A 17,959-nucleotide genomic window follows, 5' to 3' on the forward strand; every position below is an offset into this window, starting at 1 on the left:
CAGATCCTTCATGTTATAATGTGTTCTTTTGTGTGTAGTTGCGCTTAAAATTCGGCTTCATAAACTAAGCGTTAAAGACCGTCACGTGCTCCGGTCACGTGATCTGTCACCATCAACACTGCGGTTCATCATGGCGGCGGCTACGTCTGTTTTCCACAGAGTGAGAACTGGCTCTAAAATTGGTGCCCAGTATGACCAAGACGGCAACCTTATTCAGGTGAAGAGCATTTTACTGACATGTTTCACGAAGTAACGCGAGCTTTCCCTGTAAAACCTGCGGCTAGCGTTGTGTGCAACAGGTAGCCGCTTCACGTCAGCTAACATGAACACACTTTAGCTATGTAACAGTTACATTCAATTCAAGAGTTTCAAGAAAAGCATTAACCTTCCTCTCAGACGGAAACATCCCATAATGACCCTCGAGCTGGCTAACCGTGCTGACTGTGTCCAGGTGGAGACCCGAGAGGACGAGGAGCAGAGCGTGAAGCTGGCGGAGACCCTGGAGCTGCTGCTGGCTGCGGGCTACTTCCGGGCCCGCATCAAGGGCCTGTCTCCTTTCGACAAGGTACCGGAGCAGTGTGTCCTGTACACCTGTCCTGTGTGTCCTGTACACCTGTCCTGTGTGTTCTGGACACCTGTCCTGTGTGTTCTGGACACCTGTCCTGTGCGTCCTGTACACCTGTCCTGTGTGTTCTGGACACCTGTCCTGTGTGTTCTGGACACCTGTCCTGTGTGTCCTGTACACCTGTCCTGTGTGTTCTGGACACCTGTCCTGTGTGTCCTGTGTGTCCTGTACACCTGTCCTGTGTGTTCTGGACACCTGTCCTGTGCGTCCTGTACACCTGTCCTGTGTGTTCTGGACACCTGTCCTGTGTGTTCTGGACACCTGTCCTGTGTGTTCTGGACACCTGTCCTGTGTGTCCTGTGTGTCCTGTACACCTGTCCTGTGTGTCCTGTACACCTGTCCTGTGTGTCCTGTACACCGGTCCTGTGTGTTCTGGACACCTGTCCTGTGTGTCCTGTATACCTGTCCTGTGTGTCCTGTACACCTGTCCTGTGTGTTCTGGACACCTGTCCTGTGTGTTCTGGACACCTGTCCTGTGTGTCCTGTGTGTCCTGTACACCTGTCCTGTGTGTCCTGTACACCTGTCCTGTGTGTCCTGTACACCTGTCCTGTGTGTCCTGGACACCTGTCCTGTGTGTTCTGGACACCTGTCCTGTGCGTCCTGTACACCTGTCCTGTGTGTTCTGGACACCTGTCCTGTGTGTCCTGTGTGTCCTGTACACCTGTCCTGTGTGTTCTGGACACCTGTCCTGTGTGTCCTGTGTGTCCTGTACACCTGTCCTGTGTGTTCTGGACACCTGTCCTGTGCGTCCTGTACACCTGTCCTGTGTGTCCTGTACACCTGTCCTGTGTGTTCTGGACACCTGTCCTGTGTGTTCTGGACACCTGTCCTGTGCGTCCTGTACACCTGTCCTGTGTGTTCTGGACACCTGTCCTGTGTGTCCTGTACACCTGTCCTGTGTGTTCTGGACACCTGTCCTGTGTGTCCTGTGTGTCCTGTACACCTGTCCTGTGTGTTCTGGACACCTGTCCTGTGCGTCCTGTACACCTGTCCTGTGTGTTCTGGACACCTGTCCTGTGTGTTCTGGACACCTGTCCTGTGTGTCCTGTGTGTCCTGTACACCTGTCCTGTGTGTCCTGTACACCTGTCCTGTGTGTCCTGTACACCGGTCCTGTGTGTTCTGGACACCTGTCCTGTGTGTCCTGTATACCTGTCCTGTGTGTCCTGTACACCTGTCCTGTGTGTTCTGGACACCTGTCCTGTGTGTTCTGGACACCTGTCCTGTGTGTCCTGTGTGTCCTGTACACCTGTCCTGTGTGTCCTGTACACCTGTCCTGTGTGTCCTGTACACCTGTCCTGTGTGTCCTGGACACCTGTCCTGTGTGTTCTGGACACCTGTCCTGTGCGTCCTGTACACCTGTCCTGTGTGTTCTGGACACCTGTCCTGTGTGTCCTGTGTGTCCTGTACACCTGTCCTGTGTGTTCTGGACACCTGTCCTGTGTGTCCTGTGTGTCCTGTACACCTGTCCTGTGTGTTCTGGACACCTGTCCTGTGCGTCCTGTACACCTGTCCTGTGTGTTCTGGACACCTGTCCTGTGTGTCCTGTACACCTGTCCTGTGTGTTCTGGACACCTGTCCTGTGTGTTCTGGACACCTGTCCTGTGTGTCCTGTGTGTCCTGTACACCTGTCCTGTGTGTCCTGTACACCTGTCCTGTGTGTCCTGTACACCTGTCCTGTGTGTTCTGGACACCTGTCCTGTGTGTCCTGTACACCTGTCCTGTGTGTCCTGTACACCTGTCCTGTGTGTTCTGGACACCTGTCCTGTGTGTTCTGGACACCTGTCCTGTGTGTTCTGGACACCTGTCCTGTGTGTCCTGTGTGTCCTGTACACCTGTCCTGTGTGTCCTGTACACCTGTCCTGTGTGTTCTGGACACCTGTCCTGTGTGTTCTGGACACCTGTCCTGTGTGTCCTGTACACCTGTCCTGTGTGTTCTGGACACCTGTCCTGTGTGTTCTGGACACCTGTCCTGTGTGTTCTGTACACCTGTCCTGTGTGTTCTGGACACCTGTTCTGGACACCTGTTCTGTAACCGGAGCTGTTCTGTTCTCTTACAATATCGTAAAATACACTTACATCCAGTCAAACTAACAACAAGAGAAAAAAGAAGCCTAAAACAAAGAGAGGACATTAAGGCTGTGAGTGTTTTACAACAAACATGTCTCAGGCTCACGTTCTCATGGCCTTTTTGTGAGAACAGCTTTTCAGAGTTTTTATATACATTTCAAACTCTTTCAACTTTCAAAGCAGATCTTTGGCTTGTAAACTTCATGCATTTATGATATATATGCCCTTTGCTCAAATGATCTGTCAGAGCTAAAGATTCCAAAAATAACATGTTCATAAAATAATGCAAAATCTTTGTACAAAACATCACTAATACATTTGAGACATTTTTCCATCATGTTTCTAAATATGTGAAAATAAATGCCTCTGCCTAAGTAATACTTGGATGTAGATTAAGTAACGTTATTTAGAACTTTAACAATAACAAAGAAGTGCTCCTCGCAGCATTAACAGTCAAACAGATCCGTATGAACTAGACTCGGACCCCTCGGAGAAATCCTCCTTGAATTGCAAGTCATGTTCTTCCACAGCGCTCCCTGCTACCCGAGACAAACTGGCATGATGCCATTGAGCCCAACGAGCTTCTGTTTCATGCTCGGTAGCACAGCCTGGCACATCTTCAGAACATCAAGGCGACCACTCTTGGTGGACTCCATCTTCTCCTGTAGGTTTCCAGCTCGTGTGTTTATTCTGCATGAACCCGACAGGCTGCTCAAGCACAGCGTAGAAACGGCCTTCAGGTCGGAAAACACACAATCTGCCTTCTTGTTCAGTCCGGAGATTTTGTGCTTAATCACGTCTGACCGGTTGTTGATGAGCCTCGTTGAGTCGGCAAGTTGAGAATGAACATCACTGACCCGGGATGAGAGACGTGTTTTCTTCTTAAACGCCGGGGCTTTACTTGGAGTAGCTGGCAGCGGCGGGAACTCTTCCTCGGTTATGCAGAGGACTGTGGGCTAGCTAGCGGTGGCCATGAATAACCTGAAACATTGAACCTAAAAAAATAATTCCATTGTTGAAGAGAAACCATAATCCTATTGTGGGTTATTTTATAATGTCACAATCAGAATTAAAAAAAAACTGACGTAATTGATTAATTAATAAGACTCATTCCGCCGGTCGAAATGGATCCTGCGTGTATAAGCAGGACACAGAACACATATGAAAATGCTCAATGCAGATTGTTTAACAGTAACAGACGACAGAGAAAGCATCTCCACTCTGACACTCATGTCTTTATTAATACAAGTAGTAGTTTAACACCATCACCTAAAAACATTATACAATCATTTATTATCATTATTTTAAGTTCATTTTTATTGGAATGTTCGCTAAAAACTGTCCGGACCAGAAAACAACTCCGTTGCACTGATCATGTTGACAGACACAAAGTCCGTCATAAGTCTCTCCAGCTGTTAAAGCGACTCACATCTGATCACATCTGATCACATCTGATCAGATGTGATCAGCGCCGCAGTCATCAGCAACCGACGTCGCTTCACGTGACGCTCCAGAGGAAAGGACGTCTCATGTCTCTTAAGACATATTTCCTCGCGTCTTCTCTGCTCGCATGGTTTCCTTGCGTCTCTCTATGCATCCCTTGTGGGAGGGACTAAGACGCAAGGAAAGGACGCAAGTGAAGGAAACGCGGATGCAGTTTAGAGTCTTGGGATGCACCCAGTGAAGGGAGTGAGTGCCTCTGATGTATCCCTACTTTCCCCTCCTCAGGTGGTAGGTGGTATGACCTGGTGCATCACCACGTGTAACTTCGACATCGACGTGGATCTACTTTTCCAAGAAAACTCAACTATTGGCCAGAAAATGTAAGTGTTTGTTTCAGCTGTTTTTGGCTCCACTGAGATGTGGCGCTGTCCCAGAGAGAAGTGTGGTGAAGTCTGGTCATCAGTCCAGAACAGAGTGAGACATGATTATGTCCAATAGTGGGGGATTTAAAGCTTCACATGTCTAAAAGATGATATACTACATGAATGTAGTAGTAATACATGTTATTTGTGTGGTGCTTTACAAGGCAACAAATTTCATTATCGATTTGCCGTGTCGCGCGATTATTACGCCACTCAATAGGTCTTTGTCGAATAAGACAAGCTGCAGCCCACATGAACTAATCCACTCGTGTTGGATTCTGGAGCCGATCTCATCCGATGTACATGACAACCAAAACTGTCTATATATCAGCTGATTTAACAGTTGGCCTTGTTTGTGGGTGGGTGTTGGATCACTTATCAGGCAACTGCATGAAGACCATTTAGCTAACTTCTTCACCTGTTTATCCATTAAACAGATGTATTAATGTGTTCATCACTTTAATCTTGCAGCTTTTTCTGAATTCTACTCTTTGTATCCTTTAAAAAGTTTATTTATTTTGCATACAGGACATCAATAATGTAATGACAAAAAGCTAATTCAACATCAATCTCCTGATTGTGATGAGTGCTTCTTTCTCTGCAGCGCTCTGACGGAGAAGATCGTCTCTGTGCTACCGAAGATGAAGTGTCCTCATCGCCTGGAGCCCCATCAGATCCAAGGGCTGGATTTCATCCACATTTTCCCAGTGATACAGGTGAGAAGTTCATCCTAACCTGAGACGCTGGCTCCTCATGTATTAATATTCAGCATGAACCGGCCATTTGCTTAGAGCGTTTAGAAATATTGATGAAGTCAAAGTGATTTACCTTTTGTGGTTCCTGTTGGTGATTTGTCTTCAAAGTAGGTTTTCCTCCATCAGACAAAGATATTCACTGTTCGTCCGGCTAAGATACTAAGACTTAATGAAAGCCAACGACAGGCCGTCTACAATAAATTTAAATTAATTGGTGTAGTCCAAAATCCCAGATTATCCTCGGAGGGCTTTACAATCTGTATACATACAACATCCTCTGTCCCGGGACCTCACATCGGATCCGGAAACACTCCCCAAAAAACCGTAGGGGGAGAAAAAAGGGGAGAAGCCTTCAGGAGAGCAACAGAGGAGGATCCCTCTCCCCGGATGGACAGAAGCAATAGATGTCATGTGACCAGAATAAACAACGTAACAGAGTTACAGCACATTACATGAATATGACCAAGTATTCATATGAGTAGTAGGCATGAAACGGTTACAACTACCAAAAAAAACAGCACCAGTGGATGTAATAGAATAATAATGATGATAGCAGTGCAGGTATAACCACGATCCATGTAAACCTGCGAGGAGAGAAAGCACAAAGTCCACGGCTCAGTGGTAGAACGGGTTGGTTCGTCCCTGGCTGTCTTGTGTGCCATCAGTGTGTGAATGGGTGAATGATGACGTTGTTTTGGGAAGACTAGGAAAGACCTATACAAGCACAGGGCCGTTTTCCATTTGCCCAGTGAGAGGTTTGACCCGTACAGAGCAGCTTCTGGTTTATTCTTGGATCTGAAAGGCTGTGTTGTGTCTTCTCAGTGGCTGGTGAAGCGGGCCATAGAAACCAGGGAAGAGATGGGCGACTATGTGAGAGCCTACTCCATTTCTCAGTTCCAGAAGACCCACAGCCTCCCAGAGGTAACGCACCGCAGCAGTCAGAACTTGTAGTATTGGGTCGGGGCGTGACAGATGATGGACTGGGTTTGATCAGTTATGTAATAACAGTTACGCTCAGGAAATGACCAAAACCACAGAACATAAAGTGTCCGTCTGCTTATGACACCAGCACAGGCTTAATCATCAAAGCAAGGTTCAAGTCTATATAGTAACACAATTAATGTGTTTAACTTTAGGAATAACAAACAATAAAACTCCTCAAGGGAAATGTATGATCTGTCAGAATGATTTTAATATTAAGTCAAATTAATAAAATTTTAATTAGCATCAATCACAATTGCGAGACAGTAAGAAATTTGACTCATCATCATTACTTACTTTTCAGCCATGTTTACTTCTCCTTGTGGAAATGAGCTTAAATATCAGAAGTAGTGATGGCGAGATGAAGCTTCCTGAAGCATTGAAGCTTTCCATCCAATCGGTTCGCTAATGGGCCGAAGCTTCATGGAGCTTCATTTGCTCTACTGCGCCACCAAGTGGACAATACATGTAAAACAGGCAGTGATCATAACGACACCATGGCTTTGGTGTGTGAAGCTTTAAATTGAATGAATGATGTTTGTGACGCCAACACATCAATTATTAACTTATTAATACTGTGTCTATCTTTATGATATATTGGCGGGGTCAAAATCAAAACTCGAAACAAATTGGGAGAGGGTTGTGATGTGACTGTGGGTCAGTGGTTAGAATATCTGACTTTCAGTCAGAGGATCGGTGGTTCGAGCCTCAGCTCCGCTTGTTGATGTGTCCAATTTTTTTAAATTAAAAATAAGAACTTTTCCACAGTGCTGGGCTTTTTGAGACTATTTCGCCTGCTTTATAAAATACCCTTTCACAGCACACATGAAGCTGTACAGAGAGGAAGGAAATCCATTGGGTTTCGCTGCCCCTTATATTTCAAATCGCACGGCAAACCCACAAACTATTTTCTGAATCAGTCACGTGGTACGGCCGGCTCAGAGGCTTCGAACGTCACCGCATACGTCATCGACACAAGCCTCGATACGCTTCACCAAAATCTACCTGATTACTCGACACGCGCATCGAAGCCTCGACACGGAAGGACACATCACTAATCAGAAGGCGAAATGTAGCATTAAAAACACAGCTGAAGTAAAAGAGTCAGAAATCAGATTTGAAGAAATGTATTAACCTCAACAGTCCATTCCCAGTATGCAGGTGTATGGAAGTAATTTTCAACCTTGCTCGGTGGTTTAACATGCGAACCAAGACATTGTGAGGATATCCCATAAATAAAGTGCCCTCTAAATATGGTGCTGTGAAACCCTGTCCAGGATGAAGAGTTCCTCCAGAGGAAAGGCAAAGCTGCGAGGACAGTTCTGGATGTATTGGTGAGTTATCAACTGAAATAAATATTAAACTAAAATATGATACAGAAATTACTAAGATTACTTTTTATACTACATGTTTAAAAATAAATAATCTAGCGAATCCCTTTATTCAGTTTATATTTAAACTGTATTTAATTCCCTTTGCTCCGAATGAACGCTGTTGTGTTTTACAGGAAGTGTACAAACCCCAGAGGAAGTACAGGAGGCAGAAGGATGCAGGAGAGCTGCTGGATGAGGAGTCCAGGGTTCACTCCACCCTGCTGGAGTATGGCAGGTGTGTGTGTGTGTGTGTGTGTGTGTGTGTGTGTGTGTGGGGGGAGGGGGCTGCGGATAACATTAATTTGATACAGCATTTTCACTGGGAATGTTGCCAAAGACACCCAGTTCGTAATACAAAAAATATATGAATAGGGCAATACTTAAATCAGAAGGCGGCTCAATCACCATTGTGTCCCCTTCCAGATATTTATGAATTTAAATCTTGGAAAAGGCATTGCTGTCATTTATTTCCATTTCCATGTATCCTGAAAGTAAAAACAGTCCACGATGTAAGCTTTTATTAACCACGTTTGCGTAACCAAATAAACATCTGGTGTTTCATCACCATATTACACTTTGAAATGTGGTCTCAGCATCAACCTGACACACACCAGCATAACTATGTGGTAGGGGTGGGGGGAAAAAAATCGATTCTGATGAGAAACACAGTTCTACAGTTGTTGACCTTTGACCTGAATCCACCATGAGCTGTTGTAGTCAGTTGTCCACACATCTCCCTCCAGGTCGTATCTGTCTGACGATGTTTCTTCCTCCATCTTCCCTCTATTAGAATGCCAGGTTTCCTCCTGTAAGTACGCGTGAGCAGCTTCTGTTCACTGTTCTGTGTGGAGCTAACCTCTGATGTGCACGATGGATGCATGTTGCTGCTGTATAGTTTATGTATTTAACCTGGCAGCCCTGTCCTGACGGTTCTGTTCCTGACACTTGATCTGTTGATGGTGTTGTGTTGTACTGCTGGTGTTGTACTTTATTTTTTTAAGTGTCACAGCTTTTTTTTTTTCTCTCTCTAGACGTTATGGATTCAGCAAACAGTCCAAAGAAGACAAGGTAGGCGGGTCAAGGATTTGTCTTTTATAAGGGAGCAGTGCTCGTTTCCCCTTGATCACTTTCCCACAGTGCGAGCGCGCTGTGTCCTCCCGCTGACTCAAAAGTGAGGCATGTCAGGAGAAGATCAGCGGAGACCGAATGTTTCCCAAGAGCCCCAGCCTTTTGGCCAAATACCCCTGCACTGGGCATGTTATCAGCCTTCTGGAATTTAAGAACAATTTGTTAGTACACGCCTTCACTGGCTTAACTGTGGCAAGCAGTAGAAAGCTGCTCACCTGACTACAGGTTGTAATCTCATTGAGGCAGACTCAAAGATTCTATTTCCTCAAACAAATCCAGTTGCACTTTGGTAAGTTGTGTACAGTAAGTTGAAGTACAGTATACAGGTAGAAGTATAGTACTTATACAGGTAGAAGTACAGTATACAGATACATAGGAACTGCTTGAGTATAAATTATGTTTGTACGTCTCCTCCTCTAGGTGGATGAGAGGAAGGCTTCCCAGCCTTCACCCCCGGGGATGGCAGAGCTGTCCGAGGAAGACCAGCTGCAGGCGGTGGAGGAGGTGAGCACGTTTCTTCAGTCTATTAAAGAGTAGAGCGCCGTGCAGTTTAAAGAGTAGAGCGCCGTGTAGTATGAAGAGTAGAGCGCCGTGCAGTATGAAGAGTAGAGCGCCGTACAGTATATAGAACACCATACAGTATGAAGAGTAGAGCACCGTGCAGTATGAAGAGTAGAGCGCCGTGCAGTATATAGAACACCATACAGTATGAAGAGTAGAGCGCCGTGCAGTATGAAGAGTAGAGCGCCGTACAGTATATAGAACACCATACAGTATGAAGAGTAGAGCGCCGTGTGGTATGAAGAGTAGAGCGCCGTGCAGTATATAGAACACCATACAGTATGAAGAGTAGAGCGCCGTGCAGTATGAAGAGTAGAGCGCCGTGCAGTATATAGAACACCATACAGTATGAAGAGTAGAACACCATACAGTATGAAGAGTAGAGCGCCGTGCGGTATGAAGAGTAGAGCGCCGTGCAGTATATAGAACACCATACAGTATGAAGAGTAGAGCGCCGTGCAGTATGAAGAGTAGAGCGCCGTACAGTATATAGAACACCATACAGTATGAAGAGTAGAGCGCCGTGCGGTATGAAGAGTAGAGCGCCGTGCGGTATGAAGAGTAGAGCGCCGTGCGGTATGAAGAGTAGAGCGCCGTACAGTATATAGAACACTATACAGTATGAAGAGTAGAGCGCCGTACAGTATATAGAACACCATACAGTATGAAGAGTAGAGCGCCGTACAGTATATAGAACACCATACAGTATGAAGAGTAGAGCGCCGTGCAGTATGAAGAGTAGAGCGCCGTGCAGTATATAGAACACTGTGCAGTATGAAGAGTAGAGCGCTGTGCAGTATGAAGAGTAGAGCGCCGTGCAGTATATAGAACACTGTACAGTATGAAGAGTAGAGCGCCGTGCAGTATGAAGAGTAGAGCGCCGTGCAGTATATAGAACACTGTACAGTATGAAGAGTAGAGCGCCGTGCAGTATGAAGAGTAGAGCGCCGTGCAGTATATAGAACACCATACAGTATGAAGAGTAGAGCGCCGTGCGGTATGAAGAGTAGAGCGCCGTGCGGTATGAAGAGTAGAGCGCCGTACAGTATATAGAACACTATACAGTATGAAGAGTAGAGCGCCGTACAGTATATAGAACACCATACAGTATGAAGAGTAGAGCGCCGTACAGTATATAGAACACCATACAGTATGAAGAGTAGAGCGCCGTGCAGTATGAAGAGTAGAGCGCCGTGCAGTATATAGAACACCATACAGTATGAAGAGTAGAGCGCCGTGCAGTATGAAGAGTAGAGCGCCGTGCAGTATATAGAACACCATACAGTATGAAGAGTAGAGCGCCGTTCAGTATGAAGAGTAGAGCGCCGTACAGTATATAGAACACCATACAGTATGAAGAGTAGAGCGCCGTGCGGTATGAAGAGTAGAGCGCCGTGCGGTATGAAGAGTAGAGCGCAGTGCGGTATATAGAACACCGTACAGTATGAAGAGTAGAGCGCCGTGCAGTATATAGAACACCATACAGTATGAAGAGTAGAGCGCCGTGCAGTATGAAGAGTAGAGCGCCGTGCAGTATGAAGAGTAGAGCGCCGTACAGTATATAGAACACCATACAGTATGAAGAGTAGAGCGCCGTGCAGTATGAAGAGTAGAGCGCCGTACAGTATATAGAACACCATACAGTATGAAGAGTAGAGCTCCGTGCAGTATGAAGAGTAGAGCGCCGTACAGTATATAGAACACCATACAGTATGAAGAGTAGAGCGCCGTGCAGTATGAAGAGTAGAGCGCCGTACAGTATATAGAACACCATACAGTATGAAGAGTCGAGCTCCGCGCAGTATGAAGAGTAGAGCGCCGTACAGTATATAGAACACCATACAGTATGAAGAGTAGAGCGCCATGCGGTATGAAGAGTAGAGCGCCGTGCGGTATGAAGAGTAGAGCGCCGTGCGGTATATAGAACACCATACAGTATAAAGAGTAGAGCACCGTGCAGTATAAAGAGTAGAGTTCCGTCCAGTATATAGAACACCACACAGTATAAAGAGTAGAGCACCGTGCAGTATAAAAAGTAGAGCGACGTGCAGTATATAGAACACCATACAGTATGAAGAGTAGAGCGACGTGCAGTATATAGAACACCGTACAGTATATAGAACACCATACAGTATGAAGAGTAGAGCGACGTGCAGTATATAGAACACCGTACAGTATAAAGAGTAGAGCGACGTGCAGTATATAGAACACCATACGGTATGAAGAGTAGAGCGACGTGCAGCATATAGAACACCGTACAGTATATAGAACACCATACAGTATGAAGAGTAGAGCGACGTACAGTATATAGAACACCATACAGTATGAAGAGTAGAGCGACGTGCAGTATATAGAACACCATACAGTATGAAGAGTAGAGCGACGTGCAGTATATAGAACACCATACAGTATATAGAACACCATACAGTATATAGAACACCATACAGTATGAAGAGTAGAGCGACGTGCAGTATATAGAACACCGTGCAGTATAAAGAACACCATAAAGTATAAAGAGTAGAGCGATGTGCAGTATAAAGAACACCGTACAGTATAAAGAACACCGTACAGTATAAAGAACACCATACAGTATGAAGAGTAGAGCGACGTGCAGTATATAGAACACCGTACAGTATATAGAACACCATACAGTATGAAGAGTAGAGCGCCGTGCAGTATATAGAACACCGTACAGTATATAGAACACCATACAGTATAAAGAGTAGAGCGACGTGCAGTATATAGAACACCGTACAGTATAAAGAACACCATACAGTATAAAGAGTAGAGCGCCGTGCAGTATATAGAACACCATACAGTATGAAGAGTAGAGCGACGTGCAGTATATAGAACACCATACAGTATGAAGAGTAGAGCGACGTGCAGTATATAGAACACCGTACAGTATATAGAACACCATACAGTATAAAGAGTAGAGCGCCGTGCAGTATATAGAACACCGTGCAGTATGAAGAGTAGAGCGCCGTGCAGTATATAGAACACCATACAGTATAAAGAGTAGAGCGCCGTGCAGTATATAGAACACCGTGCAGTATGAAGAGTAGAGCGCCGTGCAGTATGAAGAGTAGAGCGCCGTGCAGTATGAAGAGTAGAGCGCTCAGGCAGTGACATTATCATTTGAATTCATTATGTGTGTGTTTGTGTGTGTGAACTTCCTGCCTTAAATGTGACGTAACTTCTTCTCTGAGATGCGGATCAACACGCTGATGACCAGCATGGCTGCCATGGCACATGGAGAGGTAAACAAAAGCTTGTTTTTCTTTTCATCTTTGGACTGTTGAGAACTGCACCACCACATTACTCCCCTGCTTAACTGGCCACACATTTCACAAAGCTGGTCTTATCTAAAATAATATGAATACATACAGCTGATCTTTTTAGTGATCTGGTAATTGAATCTTTTTGTACCACGTCATTCACAGTAAACGCAACAAGGAAATGGCTAAAAGATTCACGTGACTTGTAGGATTGATTGTCTGTCATTCCTGTGCAGGGGAAGCTGACAGCGAGTGCAGTCGGTCACATAGTGGGTCTGCAGTCTGAGGAGATCAAACTGATGGTCTCTGAGTACGCCGACAAGGTGAGCAGGATCAGTGTAATGATGAGGGCTCGTGTCCGAACCCTCATCATAGGCTCAGCCCCCTTTTTCCATCTGTTCTGGGGATATGACGATACGGCAAATCTTTCCTGTTAAATGTTTATTGAGTATGTCTTCGACTCATCAAACGCAAGAAGCAACAACAACATAAACGGCAGAAAGGCAGTTAGTAAGAAATACAAAGACGGGTCATATTACACATGCAGAGAAAAGGGTCTTCGTCCTTGAAGCCGTTTCTCATGCAAAAGTGAAACATGAAATAATAATGAAGTATAATGTTTTGTATCTTATCTATTGCTCTCTTTTTGGTATCTTCACCTGTGACAGCAATATTTCCTGACTCAAAAAGTTGACCTCTTCTTGTGAACACGTAATCGTCTTTTCCTCAACTAAGTAACTGGCTGTTTGAAACCTTTGCACCTTGAGAAAACTGAATCTATAATATTTTGTTCTAAAATAAGGTTGAGTAGGTCCTTAAGCACAGTGTCACAATGCTTCCAAAACATGCGTTAACTACTTGGGCTGTGAGGTGGACGTGTCCCTAAATGGAGAGATATTACCAAGGGGAACCAGAACAGGTTCCTACCTGTAAGGGTCCCTTAAACCTTGGCCTGTTAGCCTCACTTTGTCTATGCCTGTTCTTCATGGTACAGTTACAACTCAACTTTAAACGGCTCAAAATAAACTACTCGGTCGTATTGAATCTTAACCCCAGGTCTCACAGGAGCCCCTCCCAATTCAAGGAATTAAAATGGCTGGTACGGCAGCTAAAATACTCATAAGATCTTACAAGGCCAAGATATTTTAAGAATTATTTGAGGAACTCTCATACAATGTTACAAGTTACAAAGTCATTTATGGTCATTGTGCAACAGTATAGCGCAACAAAATGCTAGTTGTAGTCCCATTTAGCTTCATAAGAAAAAAAACTAACTACTGTGGCTCAGTGGTGAGCAGGGTCGTCCTTCAATCAGAGGATCGGCGGTTCAATCCCGGCTCCATGTCAATGTGTCCGTGGGCCAGACTCTTAACCCCACATTGTTCTCATGAATGTGTGTATACATGTTATACTCCTGGAACCTTAGTCATGGAAATCAATTGGTCAAAATGTTTATGAACCCTGCAGTATGCTAATAATAATAATAGTAGAGCTGCATATTAAGATGCTGTTCTTCTAAATGTTTAAGCAACCTCTGTGTTTTTCAATAATATATCAAATCCAGGTTATCATGATCCGAAAGGAAGAATTTAGACGCCCGGATCTCAACTCACAAAAAATCACAATGAAAAAACATTCCAAGATTTTTGTTGCAACATGTGAAACATGGAGAGGAATAGATCCAAAGTGTAGATGCATTTACAAAACACGGCACACAGCCTCCAGCAGCTTGTGAGCGTCTCTTCCCATGTGTCCTGCAGCAGTCGGAGCTGTCGTCGTCGGAGCGCTACGGCCCGCTGCAGCAGCACCGCCGGGCCGTGGCCTCGCTCAACAAACAGATCCAGCACAAGACTCAACAACTGGAGGAGGTGAGCTGGGACTCAACGTATACTCCAACATTCTCATTCCAGCCAGAGCCACTGCAATCACAATGTCAAATTCAGTTTATTTTGTATAGCCCAAAATCACAAATACAAATTTGTCTCGGAGGGCTTTACAATCTGTACACACAACATGCCTGACCTCACATCGGATCAGGAAAAACTGCACAGGAATTAGTTGTTGGCCTCGCAGAAACCAACATGTATACTTTTCTGTATCCTGTGACTACAGGATCCACATGTAGAGCATAAAACCGAGGAACTCTGAGTAGAAACACGTGCAGTACTTCTGTAATATATGCGTTCAGCATTCAGTTGGCTGGTAGGGGACCTTTTTAAAATACAGTGGTCAGGGAAGGTGTCATGGCATTCATTAACAAGTATTTATGTTTTTTTTCACAGCTGAAAGCCAAGTATGCAGAGGTGAAAACAGGCTGTGACGATGCCAAGAGAAATCTAATGGCGGTAAGATGAGCTGATTGTAGACATGTGTGTTATATTGACAGACACATGGAACAATGGATAACTGTGTGAAAGACTGACGGTGGAATATTCATATTCATATTGCCTTTGAAGCACTAAACGCAATCGAAGGTTGCTGAATTAAGTTGTTTTAACATTTTGGTATGTTTATAATGGGTCTTGGTTTTGTATTTTTGAGATGGGGCTGTCAGCATCTGCTGTCATAAACAAATCTTCTTAAACCACATATTAACACCAAATGAACATTTCAGGGCCATTTGGTGGCTGACATTATGGTTTGCATCGTTTGATCATGATGTCTATTATCAGGAATGAAGTATGACTTGGAGCTATTTCCAGGCCACTCGGCTCTTTGAACCCTTTGGCTGAGCGATGAGCAGAAAACTAACGTTATGCTAGTGAGATTTAGTCAATACGTAAATATATTTCACACTTTGTTTAGCAAGACCCACTAGCTATAAAGCCATGTCTTTGAATCTTGCTAGCACAACATATTCATGATGGGACAAAGTCAATAACATTGCGAAACGTTGATTATATTATGACTGTTTAACAACAACACTAGCCAGCTATCCAGCTATGTCACTGTCCCTAAATCAGTATACATGTTTCCTAAACAGATAAGTCCATGTGTACGGGCAGCGCAGCCTGAGGTAGCGCATGAGATCACTTAAATGTGTCCTTAGGTTCAGAAGGCAGTATATGTTGGTCACTGATGGACAGAGGTGTCAAAAGTATTCACATTCATTACTCAGAAGAAGTAGAAGTATAGATACTAGGGTTTAAAAGTACTTCTGTAAAAGTTGAAGTATCAACTCAAGCTTTAAAAGTAAAAGTGTAAAAGTACTGGTTTCAAAACTACTTAAAAGTATAAAAGTAATGTAAGGGGATTTTTTTCCCCATTAAGGACAAACTCTTAAGCCACGTCTCAGGGGCCTATAGTGCACTACCCCACCTCCCCCAAAACAATCATTTTATAAAGGCCATAATGACTATAATGTTTTAAAATGTTATGTTGAAAAATGTGGGATGCACTAGGCTACCCGTTTCAGCTGCATGTATGGCTATTAAAATGATCACATTTTATTACAATGCAAATACATTAAAGTACCATATGTGTACTACTGAGCATTAACATGCGTTTCATGGAGCGGAAGACATGATAACTAGTTGCCTATAAGTATTGAAACAGTGCAAAATAGGCGGCGGCGGTGGCAGCGACTCCGACACAAACACTTAAAGCTGTGGTTCTCAAACTTTTTCTGTAAATAACATAATTGTGTGACTCATCTGTCCTTTTATAAATAACAGAATAAAGAAAATTGCAATCACTTTCAAGTAAATCAGATTGCCCCATCAGACAATGTTTTGTGTAAGTTCTATCTGTCCAAAAAATTACTCATATTTAGTTACTACTAAATAGCTCATTGTGGAAAACAATAAGCTTTTATTTTTTTTTGCCAAACAAAACAGAATGAGTGCAGATATGTGAGCCATCACGTTGTATCAGTATTAGTGGCTGCAGTGAGCTGCTTTCCTCGACACATATGTTGTAAACGGGGTTGTAGATTTGATACGGCCTCTCTCAATTCATGCTCAATATTGAGCTCAGATCTGTTTTTTTATTTTGAGAAACGCAACAGCAGGAAAAGACGAGCTCACGGAGACTTCTGGCAAAACACCAAAAAAAATCGCACCGCGCAACTCCGCTGCTCCTCACGAGGCTATTTTTAAAATGTAGGGAGTAGAAAGTACAGATATTTGCGTGAAAATGTAAGGAGTAGAAGTAAAAAGTCGTCTGATACCCAAAATTTCTACTTAAGTAAAGTAACGAAGTATTTGTACTTCGTTACTTGACACCTCTGCTGATGGACTACACTCATTGTTGTAATTTAAGATCTTCAAATGTATTTATTTTGTACATTTAATTCATGTAGAGGAGTGAACAGACCTTTTACCTGGTACGACGTAGTAGGTGTCCATAACCAGGAATGAATGGGTGCAGTGCAGCCAGTCAGAATCGAGCATTCGCCCAGACTATGGTATAAATGACATTAAGCCAATGTATTAGTCATTCAGGGATGCGTGTACAAATCAAAAAAGTCATTAGCATCAGGAAACATTTTATAAGATGAAAAATGGCAAATGTTTTTGTCAAAATATTTCTTCTGTTGTGCTTCTTGGCAGGCTAAAGAGCAGTCCAAGAAGCTGGAGGAGGAGCTGCAGTGTTTCGATAAGCTGGAGGAGCAGGCTGACAGCAGGTGAGTGATGCACCACACACTCGCGTGCACTGTGCGCAGTGTGTGTGCACGCTGCAGCAGTGCAGACGGTCTGGTCTGTGCACAGTGCGCTCCAGAGCATTTGAAATACTGCAAATATAAAATAATGCAATTCTCTCATCAGTCTGCTATAGGCTCAGTCACCAGTGTGTGACCCTCTTCAGCCACAGACTTAACATGTATTCATTTGAATGACAATCTTCAAGATCTCTGGAAGTATTCTGTTTCAGGAGTTTGATTGTAGGTTTATTGACTCTTGTGGAATCTGGGAGGAATGACAGCAGCCTTTGCTATCAAGCTTTCATGAAGTGTGAGGGGTGCGTTTACACAAAATAGATAATGGTGCTTCTTCAGACATGAGACCAACATATTAAATTGCCATCAGATTAGCATAAAATGGGTGCACGTCTGAAAGGGTCAGTGGACTGAAAAAGAAGGATTTGTTATCACCCATATGTTTACAAAAGCATACAACAACTATATGTGTTGCTTTGAAACTGATTGTGGTTCAGCCGCAGAGCGGGTCGCCCTTTAATCAGAGGTCGACGTGTCCTTGACCAAGACCCGTAGACTCCTGCGGTGAGTGCATGGGGAGATCGTCCTGAGGGGCCGAGGACACATGCATCAGTGTATGAGTGGTGGCTGGACTCAACTTCCCTGATAACAAAGTGTCGAAGGCCCA

At 44.2% G+C, this 17,959-nt stretch overlaps 1 protein-coding gene across 1 annotated transcript in view; it reads left to right on the forward strand.

Moving 5' to 3' along the window:
• Positions 1 to 130: 130 nt before the first annotated feature.
• ccdc93 (CCC complex scaffolding subunit CCDC93) overlaps positions 131 to 17,959 on the forward strand; it is a gene marked incomplete at its 5' end in the record, with an annotated part of 31,711 nt that continues 13,882 nt past the window's right edge. Inside the window, 14 exons of the mRNA XM_079230407.1 lie at positions 131 to 217; positions 452 to 565; positions 4,423 to 4,517; positions 5,164 to 5,275; positions 6,137 to 6,235; positions 7,573 to 7,629; positions 7,803 to 7,903; positions 8,700 to 8,736; positions 9,217 to 9,300; positions 12,567 to 12,617; positions 12,872 to 12,958; positions 14,396 to 14,503; positions 14,918 to 14,980; positions 17,186 to 17,259. Coding sequence (XP_079086533.1) covers positions 131 to 217; positions 452 to 565; positions 4,423 to 4,517; positions 5,164 to 5,275; positions 6,137 to 6,235; positions 7,573 to 7,629; positions 7,803 to 7,903; positions 8,700 to 8,736; positions 9,217 to 9,300; positions 12,567 to 12,617; positions 12,872 to 12,958; positions 14,396 to 14,503; positions 14,918 to 14,980; positions 17,186 to 17,259 — 1,169 coding nt within the window. The remainder of the gene's footprint in view (positions 218 to 451; positions 566 to 4,422; positions 4,518 to 5,163; positions 5,276 to 6,136; positions 6,236 to 7,572; positions 7,630 to 7,802; positions 7,904 to 8,699; positions 8,737 to 9,216; positions 9,301 to 12,566; positions 12,618 to 12,871; positions 12,959 to 14,395; positions 14,504 to 14,917; positions 14,981 to 17,185; positions 17,260 to 17,959) is intronic.

This window comes from Taurulus bubalis (genome assembly GCF_910589615.1).
Source record: "Taurulus bubalis genome assembly, chromosome: 15".
Lineage (NCBI taxonomy): Eukaryota > Metazoa > Chordata > Actinopteri > Perciformes > Cottidae > Taurulus > Taurulus bubalis.